The sequence below is a fragment of the Camelus dromedarius genome, chromosome 12 (genome assembly GCF_036321535.1).
Source record: "Camelus dromedarius isolate mCamDro1 chromosome 12, mCamDro1.pat, whole genome shotgun sequence".
Taxonomy (NCBI): Eukaryota; Metazoa; Chordata; class Mammalia; order Artiodactyla; family Camelidae; genus Camelus; species Camelus dromedarius.
The window spans coordinates 45,081,100-45,102,331 of NC_087447.1; the positions used below are offsets into that span (position 1 = coordinate 45,081,100).

The window sequence follows — 21,232 nt, forward strand, 5'->3', positions numbered from 1 at the left end:
TAGGATTAGGCCTGCTCTTGGTGGATTATGTTTAACTTTGGTCACTCGCAAGTGGAATGAGGAAAGTGCTAACTTTATGATAACGGCTACCATTTTGATGGTGGTTACTGTTGTATTAAATGTTTTGGGAAATTGTTCATTGATTTGAATATACTAAATGAATACTGATAGCAATTATAGGAATGTTGACATGGTAGCTTGTGTTAAAATAATTTGCTGGATGTTTCTATGGCTCATGGAGTAAGTATTTTTATTAGGAAAGAGATAATAGATACTATTTTTATTCTGAAGCCAATTCAAAATCTTAATCAGTGTGAGCGTATCATTACAATTATGGTTCCTGAGATGATGGTTAGTAGAATGATACTAAAACTATGTGATTTTTAGCATGGGAATGCTATAAACCAACATTTTCTGGATATGGGTTTAGTAGCCTACTTGGTTGACCTTACTCTAGAATATGATATAATATGGTACACTGAGAAAGTTGACTTTGTATGGATAGGTTCGATTTCTACAGTTCTAAAAATAAAAGGGTTTTAACCTACATTATTTATTCAAGTAACTCTTTCGCTAGACATATTTTTTTCTTAAGTTTGTGGAGGAATGCCTGAGGTGATGGTGGGTAGTGAAACATTCCATTTGCACAGAGCAGAGGAAAAGAAAGGCAGGCAGAGAAAGGATAGTGATGGTGCAGAGATTTAGAACAAACAAAACATTAACATCATAGTTAAAAAGAAGAAATGGGAGAGACAAGAGGAGTAAGTCAATGACAGAATGATAATGGATATTGTGATATTCTGGTTCTGTCTACTTATCACTTTTCTCTAAGTTTTGTGTATTTTTGCCATTTTGTTTCTGGTAGGAATATTCTCTCAAATTTCTTGTAAGAGGGGGTCTAGGGTTCATCCACTCCCTCGGCTTTTGATTGGGAAAGTCTTTATTTTTCCTTCCTATCTGAATGATACTTTGCTGGATAGCGTATTCTTGGGTGACAGTTTTGCCTTTCACTATTTTGAGAATGTCATTCCACTCCTTCCTGGCCTGTTGGGCTTCTGCTGAAAAATCTGCTGATGGTCTTACCGAGGTTCCTTTGTACATGATCATCCTGTTTACACTCGCTGCAGTTAAAATTCACTTTTTGACATCGAGTTTTGACAAGTTTAGTATCTTGTGTCCTGGAAAAGGCCTTTTTGCAATGCGGTCATTAAGTGTTCTCTCAGGTGCATGGGCGTGTATATCCAGTTCCTTCCCCAGGTTTGGGGAGTTCACAGCTATTATTTCTTTAAAATCTCTCTGCTCCCTTTTGTCCCTTTGCTCCTTCTGGGATACCCGTTACCCTAATGGTGCCCTTCCTAAAAGAGTCCGATAGTCCTGGGAAATTAACTCATTTTTATGTCTTATTTCTCTCTCCTCTTCTACTCATATCATTTCTAGATTTCAACGTGCGAGCTCATGAATTCCCTCTCCATCTGGTCTGCTCTACTTTCAATGCTTTCTAACGTGTTCTTCTTCCCACTTTCGGTGTTCTTCAGCTCCAGAATTTGTTCGATTCTGTTTTAGAGTTTCATCCTTGTTGGGAAGGTTTTCCTTCAGAACTTGAATTTTATTCCTGAGCTCTGTAGACTGCCTGAGTGAGTTTTGCTGTATCTCTTTGAGTCCTCTATCGGTTAGATCACAATATTCCATGACTTTCAGTTTGATTTCTGGAAAATTGGCATTTTCCTTTTGTCAAGTAGTGTAATTCTGGTTCTTCATGTTGCTTTCTGATTGAAGTATAGTTGATTTCCAATGTTGTGCTGGTTTCTGGTGAACAGCATGGTGATTCAGTGAATGAATTTTTCTCTGTCTGTGCATGTGAAATAAAATGACAGGTTAGGAGTGAGGCTCCTTTGGTTGGTGTTCCAGTAGGTGGAGATATCACAGAAGTTTGGATGTCTCTTGCCTGCGCTTCCTCTGGCTGTGGTTGAGTTCGCACTTTCCAGCCTGCACCGGTTCTGTAAGAGGTGCCTCCATGCTTTCACTGCAGCTTCATGTGCCACCACGGTGGTTGCTGCCTTGTTTCTGCCAGAGCCACTGTCATCACCGGGATGGTGGGCTCTTTCCTGGCATCCATCTGAGATCCCTTAGAGACACAGGTTCCACATGGGACAGGGGCACAGCTGGGAGGAGCTAGGTCAAGAAGGCTGTCTCAGTATTCAAGTTTCACATATTCAAGATTTTAAGAGATGATACTCCATTTAGAGTTACTGCAGAACAACAGCCATACTTGCCTGTGCTGTACAGTATATCCTTGTACCCTATTCACTTTACACATAGCAGTTGGTGTCTCTTGGTCCCATACACACATCTTCTCCCTCCCTCCTTCCTGCTCCTCAGTTTTGCCACCAGTTGTTCCCTGTATGTGTCAGTCTGCTTCTGTTTCGTCCTGTAACTTTGATTTCATTTTTAGACTCCACTTGTAAGTGGTAACAAAGAATATTTGTTGTTTACTGTCTGACTTATTTCACTAAGCATAATGTACTTCAGATAACTGACGTTGTTGCAAATGGCAAAACTTCATTCCTTTTGAAGGTAAGTAATATTCCATTGTGTATATTCCACAACTTCTACACCCATTCATCTGGTCGGAAACTTAGGTTGCTTCCATCTCTTGGCAGTTGTAAATAATACTGCTGTGAACATTGGGGTATATGTGTCTTTTCAAGTTAGTGTTATGCTTTTCTTAGCTATATAAGCTCAGGAGTGGGATTGCTGGATCATACAGTATTTCACTTTTAATTTTTTGAAGATCCTCTGTACTGTTTGTATTGTGGCTGCACCAATTTAAAGTCCTATCAACATTGCTCTCAGGTTCCCTTTTGCCAGCATCCTCACCAATGTTTGTTATTTGTTGATAACCATTTTGTTTTTGATGATAACCATTTAGACAGGCATGAGTTAATAGCTCGTTGTGGCTTTGATTTGCAGTTTTCCATGATTAGTAATGTTGACCATTTTTTCCTGTGCCTGTTGAACATCTGTGTACCTTCTTTGGAAAAAAGTGTATTCAGGTCTCTTGCCCATTTTTTATTGAATTCTTTGGTTTTTTAAAATATTGAGTTGTTTGAGCTGTTCATAAGCTTTAGATATTAACCCCTTAATGATCATAGCACTTGGAAATATTTTCTCCCATTCAGTAGAGTATCTTTTAATCGTGTCGATGATTTGTGCTTCTCAAAATCTTTTACGTTTAATTAGGGACCATTTGTTTTGGGTTCTGCTTCTTTTTGCTTTTCTTTCTTTTGTTTTAGGAGACAGATCAAAAAATATATTGCCAAGGTCTATACCGAGGAGTGTCCTACTTATGGTCACTTCTTGGAATTTCATGGTTTCAGGGCTTACATTTAGGTCTTTAATCCCTTTTGGGTTTACTTTTCTACATAGTGTGAAGAAATGTTCAATTGTCATTCTCTTGCATGTAGCTGTCCAGTTATCCCAGCGCCAAGTATTGAAGAGATTCCAGGACACCTTTGGCATTTTACTGAGGAGAGGATCTGGAACTGGGAGCAACTTGAGATACCTTATTCTTTTCAGTGGAGGGCTTCATTTCTGGGGCCAAGATTCTCTGTTATAAAGTGAATGCCCCTCGATGTGCAGATGTTTCTCTGTTGTATACGAAAACTCAGGGCTTCCAATTCTTATATGTGGGTGTTTCATCCTCAACTAGAGAACTGGGCATGCAAGCAAATGAAAAGCCATCATTGTCCCTAGAAAGTCATTTGTCAATAATTCAAGGGTATAGAGTTTTCTCAGTGAGACAGAACCTCAATCACTGTAGCAATGGGGTGACAAGAAGACAGAGGTCAAAGGGAAAATTTAGGTTGATTTCCTTCAGTTTCCATGGATGACTACTAATCAAAGAGTGTGCACATGCACACTCATACACACACAGTTTTCCATGGCAGGGAGAGTTGGAGTAGTCTTGTCAGCAGCACAGAGGCATCTAGAATCTGGAAAATGAGACGACAGTAGAAACAACCCTTGTGCCCCTGAAGGCACAAACCTGTTTAATGAGACACTGACACGGGTTATATTTCTCAGTAACTAACAGATCTAATATTTATTGTGAAGTTGAGAAGCTTAAATGCTTTATAATAAATAACATTTATCTACTCACAATGATCTTATATATGGTGCAGTTTTTATACCAGGATCATTTTAAGAAAATAAACAGAGTGTTCTAGTATGTTTTTCAAGGTTTCACTGCTCATATGCGGAGAGACAGGGCTTGAAGTCACATACTCTGGACACAAAATTTCCAATCTTAGTACATGTTATTTATGATATTTTCTCCTTAATTCCTTGGGGAGTAAGGGACAATATAGGTAAACTGAGACACCACTCAGGATCACACTTCAGTAAATGAAAAGTAAACACAAGGGCTTTGATAATATATGAAGTTTTTAAGAAGCATCCCTTCCTCTTCTTGGTCAGTGCCAAAGGAAATGAGGCTGTAAAAATTTGCAGAGGTGTTCCATCAGGACTGCTCCTTCTTTGTACGGCAGTAATCACTTTTTCTTTGGGTATGGAAAATGATGAATTAAGATTTTCTCTCAATCCAGACATGATATTGAACCAAAAAATATGACACAAGGCCAGCTGAATAGCCTAACTGATGAATGAAAAATATTCAAATGGGAAAAAAAGTAGATGGAAGAAAGATAAATGGAGGGATGGTGCAGATGAGCTCAGGCAGGTTAGATGCACGCACAAGAAGAGGCAGGAGAAAGAAGTGGGTGTGAGTGTAAGAAGGTTCAGGAGCCTATCGAGCACAGAGTCATGGGGGCCTCACATTTCATAAGATTGAAATATGGATACAGTTTCTGTGGGAAGGAACACGAAGAGAATTTATAGATGAGAGACCCGTTGTTTGTGACATTGAAAAATGAGACAGTGCGAGCATCATAGTCTAGGAAAACCCCAATAAGCCTGGGAGGAACACTCAGGGAGAGGGGTATCTTTAAGGGATCAGAGGAGGGAGACTGGGCAAAAGCATAATATTGATAATTCTGTAACCCTATAACACAGTAGCCACATTTAGGTTGATATTGCAAGCAAACAGGTTGATAATTTTCATGTTCTTGGGATAAAAGTCTCATACAATTTCTCTGTTGGTTTTCATCACATACCCCAAGGATCCAGGCACGTTTCTGTGACACATCTACCTCCCAGTAATGTTTTCCTCTTGTAATAAATGGGGAGCCTAGGACACCAGGGTCTTGATAATCACCATTCAGATATGCATTGGATTGTCCAAAAGTATGCACATAACTCATTCGTCTTCCATCCGCAGAAATGACAACATTTGATTTACGCTTTGGAGGAATCAGGGTCACAGGAACTGTTGAAAAATAACAGCACTGAGTGAGTGATACGATATAGTTTTATTTGTGATGTCGTGGAAGGGATCTTTAGAAGAACTTTAAGGGAAAGAAAATATGTTTGTGTTTGTGTATGCTGGGAGGGGAGACATGGGTCTTAAAACAGGAGACCTACTAGAAAATGAAAGACTCTAAAAGTTGATGAAAAGAGGGTGGCTTGATGACAGTGTGATTTCTCCTTACCCCAGTAGCGTTGCACGTCTCTCAGCTCTGAAATGATAAAAATCATAATATTAAATGTAATCAAAGGAATTAGGACTGAAATATATTTTCTCCCAGTTTAGGGGAAGGATTGTTGTGAAGTAGAAAACTGGCAAAAGAGAGAATGAACCAGACAGCTGGTCACTCCCCATTAAATACCACCATATCGTCAGCACATAGCATCTGGCCTCCAATGCCTCTATCCACCCCTGGAAAATTGGAGCTGCTGCCCATTTTCTGCAGCCATCACAACAATCCCACAGACACCCACGTTGGGAAGCACTCCTCACCATCAAATGCTCTCAAAATCTGTCTCAGCTCAGGAGCTCGAAACACTCTCCTTTGTCCCTTGGGAAAGGTTTTTGGCTTCTTCAGAGTCAGGGTCTCACTCCTAGGGATGATAAAAATTGACCACCACACCTCGGATATTTTATCCCTTGAAAACCAGTGACTTTCTATATTTTCACCCCATAGATGCACTTGTAGGGTCGTTCCTAGAGACCCTGAGAAAGGAGGCAATGGATGCCTGATCTTGGAGCCAGAACAAATGTGCTCATGTCCACTTTCCCAATTCCTCTGTGTGACCTGAGAAGGTCTTGATCTCTCAGAAGCACAGTTCGTCCCTTTCAAACTGAAATCATTAACCTTTCCCCCTCTCCCTCCTAGAAATCATAGGAAATAATGGACTCAACAGAACAAAACTTTGGTACCTTAAAAACATTAATTTGTGGAAAAGTCACTGCATGGATATGGGTTCCCTGGAAGATGTCAGAAAGTGAGATTGTGAACCTGCCTCCTGGGAGTTTGAGATGTATCATGTATGAGAATATTGTCCAGAGTGTCCCCAAAATTTCAAAGGCTGCTCCCCAACAGGAGACCCTCAGAATAACTTGAGATTTCAGGTTCTCTGGGAACAAGTAAAAACCCTTCGGAAATAAGACATCATGAACACTAAACCAACAGTGGTCTGAATTTCACGTGTTTGTAAAGAGTTTGATGCTGCCAAGTAGGGGTGCATATTCAGACACAAAGTTGCTACCTTTTCATTCTGGCTTCTAGAGTATGTGACCAAGATGGATCAATTGTTTGCATCAGGGCCAAAATATTCCTGGAGATTTAAGTCTATTTTTGGAAATTTAAATGGAAATATATATAAGAAGCTGGTCTCTTCTATACCCAGGGCAGAAGTTCAAATATAAAGGAGTTTTCTCTAGTTCTGGATGCTTGACAGATAAAGAAGATCTGACCTTCCCATGACAAGTCAAACACCTGTTAAATATGAGAATCCGAGTTAGATAATGACACACAGTGTGAATTAAATATTTGAGGTCACAGGTGTCTGACATTCGAAAGTGTTATCCCTAATACTACTACAGTCGCAAACTCTGCAAATTCCCATGACCAAAACTGTCTACTATGGAATCTAGTCCACTCTCAGTATTTATAGAATAATCTAGCTATGATTTGTGAACAGAAATTTAAGATAAATGTGCATCCCATTTTTTCTTCCCTGAACATTATTTTACTCGAATTGGCCACCAGATAACTCCAATGGCTTTCTATTATTTCACAGCCCAAAAGGACCACGTCTGGTCTCCCACACATACCTTTTTATGATGCCATGCACATCCTAGTGAGAAAAGAGAAAACACGAGTCAAGAACCAAGCAGTTCCCCTACTTACAAAGCTTCTTCACGTCCCGACCAGCCCCTGATTATGGGAATAGAGATTGACTCAATGTGAGAGCCAGAAACTAAAGATGAGAGTGAGGTCAGTCATGCCAGAGACTCATGTGATGTTGTCAGGTTCCCAAAAAGGTGAAAAATGCTTTGGCCATTACGAAAAAAGAGCATGAAACTTCCATATCAGGAGATGAGACATGTTTATGGGAAAAATGAGAGGCCTGTAAATTTGATGGCCCATGAGTTGATTTGAATACTTCATGAGATGATTTAAATGCTGTCATTTATTCACTAAAACTGTGAAATGATGGACTGTTATTTATCGAAGCTTTGGAGTATCAAAGTTGAATACATAATCCTAATCTCCCCCAACTATTTATAAGGCTTTTGTTGAGGGTACAAGTAAGCAAATGTATTAATGCAGGTATTTTTGAGGTCTCTCTCTTCTCAATTTATGCACTGTTAATGACCCCTTCCACTGTCTTTAATTCAGCATGCCCATATGTGCAGTTCATTTCCAACTCTTTATTTTTATTCAATTTTGTCTCTTAAATGCATATTATTATATTCAGTCGTGAAACAGCCACAGGAATCAGTGACGTAGAATGTCTAATATGTTAGTTATCATTCACTGACCAAATTGTTTCCTCCCTTGTACCCCATTTTCATCATGTTCTCAATATCCACTCACTGCCCTAAAAACTGCAGAATTTATCTGCATTTTGGTCTCTACTGAGTCAGTTTAGTCCAGATCCTTTAGAGTTTTTAGCCATCTAACCTTCTTAATCATGACAGATATTGTTTTGTTTGTCTGAACATATATGTACCACTATATTTAATCACTTTTACTGAAGACTTACTTCATTCATGTCACCAAAAATTAGGACCATAGCTGGGTTTAGGAAAAAAATTCTTTCTGTATTAGGGCTCCTTTGTTGTACAAGACAAAACTCAAATAAATATAGAATAAGTAGAGAAATGATAAATGATTCTGGGGGAGAGCTACAACTTTACTCAAACTTTAATTATGAACCTCAAACTTTGTCATCAGAATCAGGTCTCTATCTTTCTCCAGTTTTGTTTATTCCACTTATATTAGCTTTATTCTCAGCTCATAAAGGAAACATGAATCTCCTCATATAAACTCTAGAAGAAAAAAGAGCTTCTCCTCCCAGTTACAACAAAAAAATCTGCACGCCTGCAGGCAGGAGCCTACACAGGATGAGCAGCCCATTTAAAAACATCCCTCCGTTGTTTTCAAAAGGAAATGAAATAGTGCTGAAGGAAGTTTCCATTTTTACTAGAAATAGCTTAGTGTAGTTGGAAGTAGCCGATGATAGGGTAGGAGACATATTGTAATCACTCGAGCAACCACTAGGAAAAAAGCTTATAAAAATACAGTGAGAAAATAGGACAACTGAGATTTGTATACTTGAAAAATTCGTTTAACACAGAAGTAGCTAGTTAAGGAGAAAGAGAAGAATGAAAACTAGAGTAGCCATAATGAATGCAAATACAAAATGGTCATGTTAAACACAGCCATATCAATACTTGCATTAAATGTCATGCATTAATACCACAAGTGAAAGGCACAGATGGTAGGGCTGGATAAAAAGCAAAGTTCAACTATTGCTATCTATAAGAGACCTATTTTAGATTCAAAGACACAAAAAGGGCAAAAGTAAAAAGACAGAAAAATATACATCATGCAAGCAATAATCAGGAGATAGGTCAAGTGCTTATATAAATAACAGACAAAATAGACTTTAAGACAATAAGTATTATGTGAGAGTGAGAGAGAAATTTTATAATGGTAAAAGGTTCAGTATATCAAAAAGTTATAATGATTATAAGCGTATATACACCTAACAGCAGAGCTTCAAAGAACACAAAGTAAAATTAAAAGGGGAAATAGACGATTCAACAATAGTTACACATTTCAAAATCTCACTCTTAACAATGAGAGACTAGCTTATACGGAAACCATCAAATTTATAGACGACATGGACGATACTATCAACCATCCTGACCAAACTAACAGCTATAGACCATTTTACCCAATAATTGTGAATGCACAATCTTTTCAAATCTATATAGAAAATTTTCCTGAACATAAAGTTCTTAAGCCATAAACAAGTATCAATGAACCTAAAAGTTTTAAAGTACAAAAATATATATGCTCTCTGATTACAGCAGAATTAAATTTGAAATCCACAGCAGAAGTAAAACTCATAAGTCACCAAGTATTTTCTAATTAACAACACACTTTAAAATATCCAAGGTTTAAGAAAGCAAAACAAAACAAAACAGAAAACTGCAAAGGAAATCTGAGAAGGTGAAATTCAATGAAAATTAAAACTAAACAATCAAAATGTGAGGAATACAACTAAGGTCATGCACTTATATCATTAAACACTGTATCACAAGAGATGGTCTCAGATCAGCGATCTAAGTTCCCACCTCAGGAAACTAAGGAACTGCATATTAAACCAGCACACACACACAAACACACACACACACACACAAACACACACACACACACACACACACACACACACACACACAAAGTATATACACACATAAAGAAAACAAATCTGACAGCAGATATTAATGAATAAGAAAACGTTAAAACAAAGTAAATAAAACAAGTTTGTTTTTGAAAACAATCAATGAATTGACAAAACATAAATAAACTGACCACGAAAGAAGTGAAACAGAAAATCACCAAACTCAGGAATAAAAGAGAGGACACTACTGTGAATAATATATAAATTAACGGGATAATAAAGGATTATTATAATGAACTTTATGCCTACAAATAAGAAAACTGAAAATAGACAATTGCTTACAAAGACGTACAAAAACTGACTCAATGACTGTGAAAAATAGAAATAATCCTAATACAGGTAAAATAGTTTAAAGCTTTCCTATAAGAAAAAGCCAGAGTGAGATGGCTTCACTAATGAATTCCATTAATATTTAAAGAATAAATAACAGTCCTTCAAAAATTATCTCCAGAAATAGAGAAAGAGAAAGAAAATATCAACACACTAAGGGAAAGAAAAAACATCTTGCAATCAGAAGTGCATTTGTTCGTGACTAAGCTGCGTCATGAAGAGCTGTCTGACAAATGCTTAACACTGGATCACAGATAACAGGGGCCTCTAGCAAATCACTGAAGACAGTGAATCTTCTCTCCACAGTCACATTTTTGCACTGAACATGGTACATTAAAAAATAAAAATTCCTCTTGTTATTCCTGAATTCAATTCATTCATTCAGATATTCTTATATCCTCCAGATGAGATGCAGGGAAGGGGCACAGCAGGGCCAAAGTAACCTTGGTGACAACACCAGAAAGAACACAACAATACAGAAGAGATGGAAACCTAGGCTTCATTTGTCTCAGCTCTCAGATGCTGAGGCTACTTCCCCAGGCTTACCTGCAGCATCTCCACCATTGACCGTTGCAAACATTGTTCCAGATCTGAGATGAGGTCTCTCACCAACTGGCTCTGCTGGACCACCTCATTCTCAGAGTCTGCCAGGTTACGCAGAATACCTCCTACATCATCCTTCAGCTTTTGAAGTTCCTTCTGCTCCTCATCGTTCAGGATAGCTCTCAGTTCTTTAAACTCTGCCTGGACATTTTGTCTCTCATTTTCCATTTGATGCTTCAGGAATGAAAGAGAGAGAGAGGAATTAGAACTCTCAGGCTGACACTGGGAACCAGAAAAAGACCTACATACTCAGGAAGTTCCCACAGGGAGGTGAGATAGAAGGAGGAAAAGAGTTCCTGGGGAAGCTGGTTATTGTCCATCACTTTTTCACCATCACATTCCAAATTAATGGCCCCAAGTCTGCATTACCTTAGGCCCCGCTGAGCCAAAATAGGATCCCTGTGGGTGCTAGGCTTCACATGTGTCCAGGATGCTCGTGCCTCCCTGAATTACTCCCGATCCCTCCCACAATCCACTGCCAAAAGTGGAATACTGAGGACAGAACCATCCGCCATTGCCATTTGACATGAACGGAACATGAAATTCACGCGTCATCCTCAGCAGAGAGCCCCTGCACACGAATACCTCCCTTGGGGTGGCGGTGTTCACTGGGGGTACGTGCGCTTCTCAGCCCTCAGCCCTATCAGGGGAAGGATGAACAAACGGACCAATGAAAGGACTTGACTGTCAGGGAACAAAGAGGAAGCTATCTCCTTGAGACTAACATCAAGGTCCTGCCCAGATACCTGTCTAACTCCCTCAGGAAGTGTCTCCACCTACCTTCCAGGCAGTGATCTCTTCTCTAACTTCCATCTCAAAGTTCTCAGCTTCCCGCTGCTCCTCCCTCAGCCTCTTCAGAATTGCCTGGAGTTTCCCCTGTGAGAAAAGAAGCACACCAGAGTCAAGCTCTGGGCTTGCTCAGCATCACTGCAGAGGATAAACGGGGGAGAAATGGTCGGGTTTCCAGACAATGGAATCCATAGAAATGAGCAATTAGAATCTATGACTTGGGAAAAACCATGAAGTAGTGAATGTGTTCTTAAGACTCAAGAGATAGAAGACCCAACATCTCACCGACAGAGGACTGATTCTCTTTGTCCTAGAAGAACCCGGATCCTATAGCAAGGGAACGACTTTCACCTTAGCTCACCCAGTGTCCTAGTTAGCCTCTTATTCGGAGTGATAATGAGAGCTTCTCTCTGGCACCAGGTCCCCACCATCCAGCACAAAGTGCGTAAGTTTCTACTTCTACCTGAAAGGCTGTGTGCAGGGTTATTATTTTGTAATTGGGTGGAATACACAGACATGTCCATTGACATCAGAAGGTACACACTGGAAGAGAAGAGGCCACAGGCTTTGGGTCTTTGGTGACCAGGTAAATAAAGCCCATTGCCAAGTGGAGGTTTCCCCTCAAGTACCGTTTTCTGCCCTGTCTTCCCTCCATTCTGGTCTGTTACCTGGTACTCCTGGGCAACCTCCTCCAAGAGGCACGTGCGGTGACCACGGTGCTCCTGGGACCGCTCGCAAAGCCAGCAAATGACCTTCCCATCCTCCTTACAGAAGAGCAGGAGTATCTCTCCGTGGCGCGCACAGAGATTTTCCTTCTGCTCCATCTCTGGGCTCAGCTTGACCTCCCTGAGCCTCTCCACTATGTTGGACACAAGCTGGTTACGCCGCAGGTTCTCAGGCTGGTAACTAACTCGGCACACAGGGCAGCTGCTCTCCCCTTCTTGGCCAGTCCTGGACTCCTTGTTGTTCGCAGTGATGCAGGCTTGGCAGAACGTGTGGCCACAGTCAAGGCTGCAGGGTTCTGTCAGAAGCTCCAGGCAAATGGGGCAGGTCACCTCCTCCTGTATGTTCACCAGGATTCCTGACGCCATGCCAGCCACTCCCCTGTTTCCACCCGTCCTGATTTCTAAGGCTTCTCGTACTCACAGATCCCTGCATGATTGGGAATATTAAAAGGCATCAGAGAAAGGTACAAAGAAAGTGATATTAATTGTGTAGAAATCAAAGATGCGCAAAGACCAAATTATTGAAGGCCAAAACAAACAAACAAACATACAAAAAAGAAACAGAAAAAAGGAAGCAGCTGGCTGACCTGTTAAAAGGACATTTCATAATAATTTTAAACACTTTACTCTCGGTTCATAATTCTTATTATTTAATTATACTTAACAAAAGGATGATGTCATACTTTTCTACCAAGATCCGTGTATAAGCCTGGAATTCTGTCAAGGATATTGACAGGAGACTAAGCCTGTGTGTGTGTGTGTGTGTGTGTGTGTGTGTGTGTGTGTGTGTGTGTGTGTTCGTGTGTGTATATATGTATAAGGATGGATGGGATGGAGATGGTACAGGTATACTCATAGGATCACAGAAGTCAGATACCTAAAAACATAGAAACACACATGAAATGAATGTCAGCCCTGAGAAAAATCCACAAAGTACTAGGCAAAATCCTTCAGCTAATTTTCCTTGATGGTGACTTACACGCTAGCAACTGGCCTAACAGCCATAATCAGAAAGATGAGTCTAAACAGAGGATTTTAGTCACTATGAACTGGAAATTCACTTGGAAGGTAATGGCAAATTAAAATTCAGCCACATATCCATATATGTCGATGTGAAAAAGCAGATGAGAAAAATACTAGAGATGCATGTTGTTCAGAAACCAAATAATGGGGGACAATAAGGGATTGTCCAAGAATTCCAAATTGTAAACACAAGGGTTGAACTGAAACCTCAAGCAGATGAAGGAAACGTGGCATGAGAGAGAGGAAAAATGCATTAGGGAGAGGAAATGAGCTATTCCTGGAACACAGAGTATCTATCATAAGGTTGCAAATGTCCGTGTGGCTGGTGAGCAGAAAAGTGCTGGCCTTTGGTCTCACAAGAGCTACAGTGACATAAATATGACACTTCCTAAATTACATAACATTTAGGGACCCATTTCCAAGAGGAAGGACAATGACCCATGTTTCCCCATCAGAGAAGAGGTGCCTGGAGCTGTGAGCTGTCACATGGACCCAGCGTGGACCTGGGAGGCTCAGGTGGGATGCCTGCACAGGGGCTCCGGGGAGAGATGATGAGGGGCCGGGTGCTGAAGACAATGGAGGCAGCAGATGGGAGTGAGAGCAGGAGGAGGGAACGTGCAGGATTGGGGACTGGCTTAGACACGTGGGAACAAAGGACTAACATGAGGCCTGGGGTCTTTGTTGCTTTACAGACAATGTTGGCTTACTCTTCTCCTAATGTGTGTGTGTGTGTGTGTGTGTGTGTGTGTGTGTGTGTTTGTGTGTGTGTTTGTGTGTGTGTGTCTGCGGGTGGTTTTTCTGGGAAACGTCCTGGGTTACAAAAAAAGTGGAGGTTGGCAGGCTTTCACGGTCACATTATTGACAGGAAAACTATCCTGACATTAAGTGCGTTTGGTTAGGAAGGCTTTATACAGAGCTGAAATGCCAAGGGTAAGCATAGGTACCGTATTCACAGGGGGCTGTGACTGGTATGTTCAGATATGTCTCTTTTAGTTCCTTGGAAGCTGCTGCTCATAACCTTTACAAGGTAAGCAGATAAGCCACAGGGTTATGTCCCCTGGGGTAGTTTCACACACATATTCACCTAGTCTGGTTCCTTAAACAGCCGAGATAATGGGGATAATGTACCTCCTGGACCACTGTAAGGGCCACCTCCAAGAGCGCACCTGAGCCAGCCATCCAGTGCTGTGTCCCCTGTCCTGAAACTCCCAGCTAAGCTAAGTGAACCTGGTAGTTTATGTCCTATGAGGCTGTGTGCGTGGCATGGGTGGTCCAGTCTGGAAGCCACTCCTGGTGGTCAGTCAGAGGGAGCATCGCAGAGTGGTAGCAGAGTGATGCTCCTTCTTCAACCTGGACTCAGCATGGCCCGGTGCTCGTAGTCCAGGCTCGGGAGTTCTGTAGCTACTCTAGGCAAATGGGGCCGTGAAGCAATAAACGTGTCTTGATGGTTGTCAACGTTTGATGGGAAAAGAAAGACCGCCAGTATGAAACAAACAATAAGTTTCCCTTTACTCAGCAAAAGGGAGGGAGAAGCTACAAAGCTGCCCAGAGATAAATGTACACCTGCTGAAACTCCACACTTACGCCATGTTCCTCACGCATGAAGAACACTTGATACAGAAGGAGGCTGCAGGTGAACTGTAAATGCAATGCAGATGAAGGTACAGACGCTGAAAATAGCCTAGAGGCCGTCTGCAGTTTGCCAAAGGTGGCAAAGATCTAGCTAATGAGTAACAAGATGAGAGGTGACATTGTATCAGTTCATGACTCAGGCTGTTGTCCAAATATTGTGGTGGGGCCTCTGTCTATTTCTCATACCTTTCAGGATCCAACCAATGCTGAGATGAGTCAAGAACCTACAGAGGAGGGAGAGCAGAGTCTGGAGTCTGCCATGGGGTTGCAGAATTTATTTTCCCTGCAGGGCTCCAAGGAGCTACTGTCAAAGCAGCTGCAGCACAACACACATAGAAGGAACAGGTCCTCACACATGAAGGATGCCCCCCCACTACCTAAGCAGTGACCCAAGGGCTCCCCAGCAGTCAGGGAGGTGGACGTGGGAAAGAGAGTGGCATCTGCCTGATGAAACATCATGTCATGTGGCTGCCATGGTGTCAGCTGACTGCACCTTACAAGTCGGTCTTCTGACATCTGAGCTCATGAGATTGCAAACTCAATACATCCCAGCGGAAACACCTAAAGACAAGCTTAAAGGACATAAAAAGACAATTATTATGTAAAAGTCCACAAAGTAAGTTCATAGAAAGAACTTTCTTCTCTGGTCACTGCAGTAAAACAGGTTGTCTAATCATGATAAAGCCACAACTCATGGATGGTATAATGGAAAACGTTACTTTTCCCAAATAGAATCAGAAAGGGAAGTCGTGCAATGTGTTACCTCCTAGGCAGTCATCTAATTTTGTTTCATATAAACTCCTGACAACACTAGTGAACTGAAACCTAAAACAGTAAAGTAATAAATCAGTTCTAAAGTCCTGTAATAATTGGCCTGACGAAAGTGCACTGTGCGAGTTCAGAAGACAAGTGTCTATAACAACTCATGCTGAGAAGGGGTCTAGGAATACACAGCCGAGGGATCATCTCCAGAGTGAACCTTGATGAAGGAAGATTTGGTCAGATCAGGGGAAGGCGTGGTGAGAAGAGAGATTTGGCCGAGTTAGGTGGGCGCAGCTGTACTGCCCATAGGACGGAGGAGGGGGAGGAAACACAGAGGCTCCTCTCACATCCTTCCCTTTTCAGTCTCATGATGTTGTTATAATTCTGTTTCTTCTGACATCTTTTTATATCATCAACCCCAGTCAAGTAACTCCTTTGGTTTATTAAAAGTTAGAACAGACGTCCCTTCTGGACGTTCCTCCTACATGCCTCTCTTGCTCCAGACCTCTCAGCTGAGCTCTGTTTCCGGGTGACAGATATGGCTCAGGCAGAGGGGTGAGCAGGTTAGCGACTAAGGAAGTGCAGTGGTTCCCTGGGTCTGGAGGAGAGGACACAGAGAGGCTCAGAGCCTGCCAGCTGTGACAGCACCAGGCTCCTGAGCACAGACAGGCCGAGGTCGTGAGAATTTCTCCGGAGTCAGGCAGAAACACTACACTGCTGCTCTGATAAGCATTAAACAATTAGGACTCAAAGACCCCTCTGCAATTGTCCTTGTTGAGGGAAAGGACATTCTAGCTCTGAAAAATCAAGTAATCTTGTGTCCTCAGCAAGATGCTTTCAAAATTATAAAATGGGGTCGAGGCGTGTGTAGATTCACCGTGGAGGAAAAAACAGTCCCTCCAAGGAACAAGCAAAGCCTTTTACTTCTTCCAACCCTACTTCTTCTAAGACTCCCCCTGCCCCAGTCTCATCTTCACTCTCAGCAGGAAGCCTGCAGGCCCAGCCTTCTCCCTCTTTAGAACAGCTTCCGTGAAATGAAACTTAAACTCACCGAAACAGTTTCAGTTTCTCCTTCTATGTCTCTGGAAACCAGCCCTTCACAAAACACTCCAGTAGCTTCACTCTCCAATGGAGAAGTTGTGATTCCTTAGGGAAGGGTGAAGACAGGGCCTGGGCACATGTGTCCTGCATTCACTCACCAAACCAGGGGCCTGATATTCACCAAGAAGATTCCCCTTAGAAGAAGCAGGAAGATGAAATTTCAGTCTTGTGGGTGGAGTACAAGCAGGAAATGAGAAGTGAAGCTAGACCAGTGGGAGGCCTCCCCACAGGGCCCCCAGGAAATGACAAGGCTTTTGTGCCTCAGCCTGCTGGGCCAGGGAATGTATTTTTATTCCTGTCTCCTGTGTTCTCATGGCTCTTCAAATTAATCCATCCTTTGAAGAACTCGGCTAGCCTAAGCCATGTCATATCACAGGCATCCACCTTGTCTAGTTTGCTTACAAATGACCCGTCAGGAGGAGAGAGGAAGTTCTCCTTTATCACAGTGAAGACGCCCCACTGAGGGTTCACCTACTGGAAGCGCTCTCCTGTCCAGTGTCCTCCAGCTAAAGTAAATGAATCCATCCAGTGTGCACTGTTAAGACACGTTAGAGAAAAAAGTTTCTCCAAATCTGACATTTCTCCGGCAGCCAGTCACAGGGGCTATCACAGAGCGCTAGAACACTGATGCTGTTTCAGAACGTGGATTCACTATGCCCAAAATGGCAAGTTTCCTAAATAAGCAGCCAGAGATGAAACCCTCGGAAGCATCATTTGTTGGGCAATGTCATCTGACACTATTTTACACGTAACGCCTATGATCAATTTGAGAAAAATGAACCCAGGGAATTCGTGTGACGGTTATTACTATATGTCAAATAGACTGGTCACTGGGTGCCCAGTTTAGACATTCTTTCTGCGTGTGTCTGTGAAAGTGTTCTTTCCAGCCAAGATTAGAATGGGATCTGTGGACTCAGTATCGCAGCTGGCTTTCCGTGGCGTGGATGGGTATCATCCAATTTGTTGAGGCCTGAAAAGAACACAAATGTGCAAGAAGGAAGAATTTGTTCTTTTTGTTCCTGCCTGCCTGCTTCTGCTTCCGCGGGTCTTCTCCCGTCCTGAGACGGAAACTTATGTCATAGATATTCCCGGTCTGAAGCTTCCCGACTTGGACTGAGTTACTGGGTCTGCACCTTGCTGTTGGCAGGTCTGGAACTTCTCAGCCTCTATGATTATATGAGCCTCCTCCTTATAATAGGGCACCTTCCAATGTATATGATGAGGGTGGATAGCTAGCTAGCTAGCTAATAGAAAGGGATTCTATTTCTCTGAAGAACCCTGAGTAATACAGTAATGAAAAATTTCTAAAATTCTGTTAAGTGACATAGCTGAACTAAGAGTAATCCAATGACTCAGCTGAACCATGTAATTTCAAAAGCTGTGTACCAAACAGTGTATTTCACTTGTGCACTAGTGATATTATTATGGTAGAGGAATTGCACATGAATAACATAAAGAGAGCGAGTGTTATTATACTGGAAATCAATGTTTAGAATTATTGTGGTTAAATGCCATATTATAACAGCTGCCATTTATCCTGTATTGTCAACTGATGAATAGGTTATGATTTTTCCTAGCTGGGCTTGGTTAAGTCCATCTCAAGCTCTGATTAGGATGGATAATATGACTATGGTTAGTATCATGCTTATGTTGACGAATCGTGAGATTTGAAATAAACTGATATTGCTGAAAGTGTTTGTCCTGTTCATAGGATTAGGCCTGCTCTTGGTGGATTATGTTTAACTTTGGTCACTCGCAAGTGGAATGAGGAAAGTGCTAACTTTATGATAACGGCTACCATTTTGATGGTGGTTACTGTTGTATTAAATGTTTTGGGAAATTGTTCATTGATTTGAATATACTAAATGAATACTGATAGCAATTATAGGAATGTTGACATGGTAGCTTGTGTTAAAATAATTTGCTGGATGTTTCTATGGCTCATGGAGTAAGTATTTTTATTAGGAAAGAGATAATAGATACTATTTTTATTCTGAAGCCAATTCAAAATCTTAATCAGTGTGAGCGTATCATTACAATTATGGTTCCTGAGATGATGGTTAGTAGAATGATACTAAAACTATGTGATTTTTAGCATGGGAATGCTATAAACCAACATTTTCTGGATATGGGTTTAGTAGCCTACTTGGTTGACCTTAGTCTGGAATATGATATAATATGGTACACTGAGAAAGTTGACTTTGTATGGATAGGTTCGATTTCTACAGTTCTAAAAATAAAAGGGTTTTAACCTACATATTTATTCAAGTAACTCTTTCGCTAGACATATTTTTTTCTTAAGTTTGTGGAGGAATGCCTGAGGTGATGGTGGGTAGTGAAACATTCCATTTGCACAGAGCAGAGGAAAAGAAAGGCAGGCAGAGAAAGGATAGTGATGGTGCAGAGATTTAGAACAAACAAAACATTAACGTTCATTGTTAAAAAGAAGAAATGGGAGAGACAAGAGGAGTAGGTCAATGACAGAATGATAATGGATATTGTGATATTCTGGTTCTGTCTACTTATCACTTTTCTCTAAGTTTTGTGTATTTTTGCCATTTTGTTTCTGGTAGGAATATTCTCTCAAATCTCTTGTAAGAGGGGGTCTAGGGTTCATCCACTCCCTCGGCTTTTGATTGGGAAAGTCTTTATTTTTCCTTCCTATCTGAATGATACCTTTGCTGGATAGCGTATTCTTGGGTGACAGTTTTTGCCTTTCACTATTTTGAGAATGTCATTCCACTCCCTCCTGGCCTGTTGGGCTTCTGCTGAAAAATCTGCTGATGGTCTTACCGAGGTTTGTTTGTACATGACCATCCTGTTTACACCCTCTGCCATTAAAATTCACTTTTTGACATCGACTTTTGACAAATTTAGTATCTTGTGTCCTGGAAAAGGCCTTTTTGCAATGCAGTCATTAAGTGTTCTCTCAGGTGCATGGGCGTGTATATCCAGTTCCTTCCCCAGGTTTGGGGAGTTCACAGCTATTATTTCTTTAAAATCTCTCTGCTCCCTTTTGTCCCTTTGCTCCTTCTGGGATACCCGTTACCCTAATGGTGCCCTTCCTAAAAGAGTCCGATAGTCCTGGGAAATTAACTCATTTTTATGTCTTATTTCTCTCTCCTCTTCTACTCATATCATTTCTAGATTTCAACGTGCGAGCTCATGAATTCCCTCTCCATCTGGTCTGCTCTACTTTCAATGCTTTCTAACGTGTTCTTCTTCCCACTTTCGGTGTTCTTCAGCTCCAGAATTTGTTCGATTCTGTTTTAGAGTTTCATCCTTGTTGGGAAGGTTTTCCTTCAGAACTTGAATTTTATTCCTGAGCTCTGTAGACTGCGCGAGCGAGTTTTGCTGTATCTCTTTGAGTCCTCTCTCGGTTAGATCATGGCGCTGTTGAGACTCTTCGCAAAGCCAGCAAATGGCCTTCCCATCCTCCTTGCAGGAGAGCAGGAGTTTCTCTTTGTGGTGTGTACAGAGATTTTCCTTCTGCTCCACCTCCAGGCTCAGCCTGACCTCCCTGAGCCTCTCCACTATGTTGGCCACGTGCCGATTAGGCCGTAGGTTCTTAGGCTCATAACTGACTCGGCACAGAGGGCAGCTGCTCTCTCCTTCTTGGCCAGTCTTGGACTCCTTATTGTTCGCAGTGATGCAGGCTTGGGAGAACGTGTGGCCACAGTCAAGGCTCCTGGGTTCTGTCAGAAGCTCTAGGCAAATGGGGCAGATTACCTTCTCCTGTATGTTCACCAGGATTCCTGATGCCATGCCAGCCACTCCCCTGTTTCACACATCCTGATTTCTAAGGGTTCTTGTACTCACAGATCCCTGCGTGATTTGGGAATATTAAAAGGGGACAGAGTGAGAAAGGTGGCAATAAACTGATACCAGCTGTGTAGAAATCAAGGGTGGGGCAAGCCCAAATTATTGAAGGACGTAAAAGAAAACATGAAGAAAAAAGGGAAGAAGCTTGCTGATGTGTTAAAAAGGACATTTCATGATACTTTTAAAACTTTGCTCTTGGTTCATGGTTTATATCACATGGCAAATTCCATCCACCCTTATCTGTGCAATTATTCTTAATATTTATATTTGCTAAACAAAGAATGACCTGATTCATTTTTTACCAAGATCCATGTGTGACTCAGCTTCTATCCTGCTTTTGTTTCCTGTGCAAAAAAAAAAAAGAAAAAGAAAGAAAGAAAGAAAGAAAGAAAGAAAGAAAGAAAGAAAGAAAGAAAGAAAGAAAGATCATCAATATATAAGGCTGAAACCACTTATGTGTTTGGGCTTTCAAACCTACTCTTCTCTCAGCAGGAATGATGCCCCACAGATCAGTGTGATGCTTTCTTACACTTCAGTAAACTCTCTCATTACTTGTTCTTTTATCCCAAAGA

The 21,232-nt window shown here is 41.4% G+C and overlaps 2 protein-coding genes across 10 annotated transcripts in view; both read right to left on the bottom strand.

Annotated features, from left to right (window-relative positions):
• LOC116151278 (tripartite motif-containing protein 5) overlaps nt 1-16,999 on the bottom strand; it is a 31,884-nt gene extending 14,885 nt beyond the window's left edge. For 7 of the 8 annotated variants that reach the window (XR_010383409.1, XM_064492632.1, XM_064492634.1 and 4 more), the window contains exon 1: nt 16,789-16,921. Coding sequence is in view for 1 of the 8 variants with exons in the window: in XM_064492630.1 (XP_064348700.1) it covers nt 16,916-16,928 (13 nt within the window). In the remaining 7 variants the exon portion in view is untranslated. Of the gene's footprint in view, nt 1-16,788 lie in introns of all 8 variants that reach the window. The other variant, XM_064492630.1, reaches the window with a different exon arrangement.
• On the bottom strand, nt 4,071-16,928 carry LOC105097932 (tripartite motif-containing protein 5-like). Of its 2 annotated transcripts, XM_064492636.1 has the most exons (8): nt 16,789-16,928; nt 12,264-12,747; nt 11,587-11,682; nt 10,750-10,980; nt 7,232-7,254; nt 5,915-6,015; nt 5,607-5,633; nt 4,071-5,383 (listed from the first exon to the last, which is right to left on the bottom strand). In XM_064492636.1, the coding sequence occupies exons 2-8, from the start codon at nt 12,684-12,686 to the stop codon at nt 4,797-4,799; spliced, it is 1,488 nt and encodes a 495-aa protein (XP_064348706.1). In that variant the 5' UTR covers nt 12,687-12,747; nt 16,789-16,928; the 3' UTR covers nt 4,071-4,796. The 2 variants fall into 2 exon arrangements, with proteins under 2 accessions (XP_064348706.1, XP_064348707.1); XM_064492637.1 differs by lacking the exons at nt 4,071-5,383; nt 5,607-5,633; nt 5,915-6,015 and adding an exon at nt 6,746-6,893.
• Nucleotides 17,000-21,232: the final 4,233 nt, after the last annotated feature.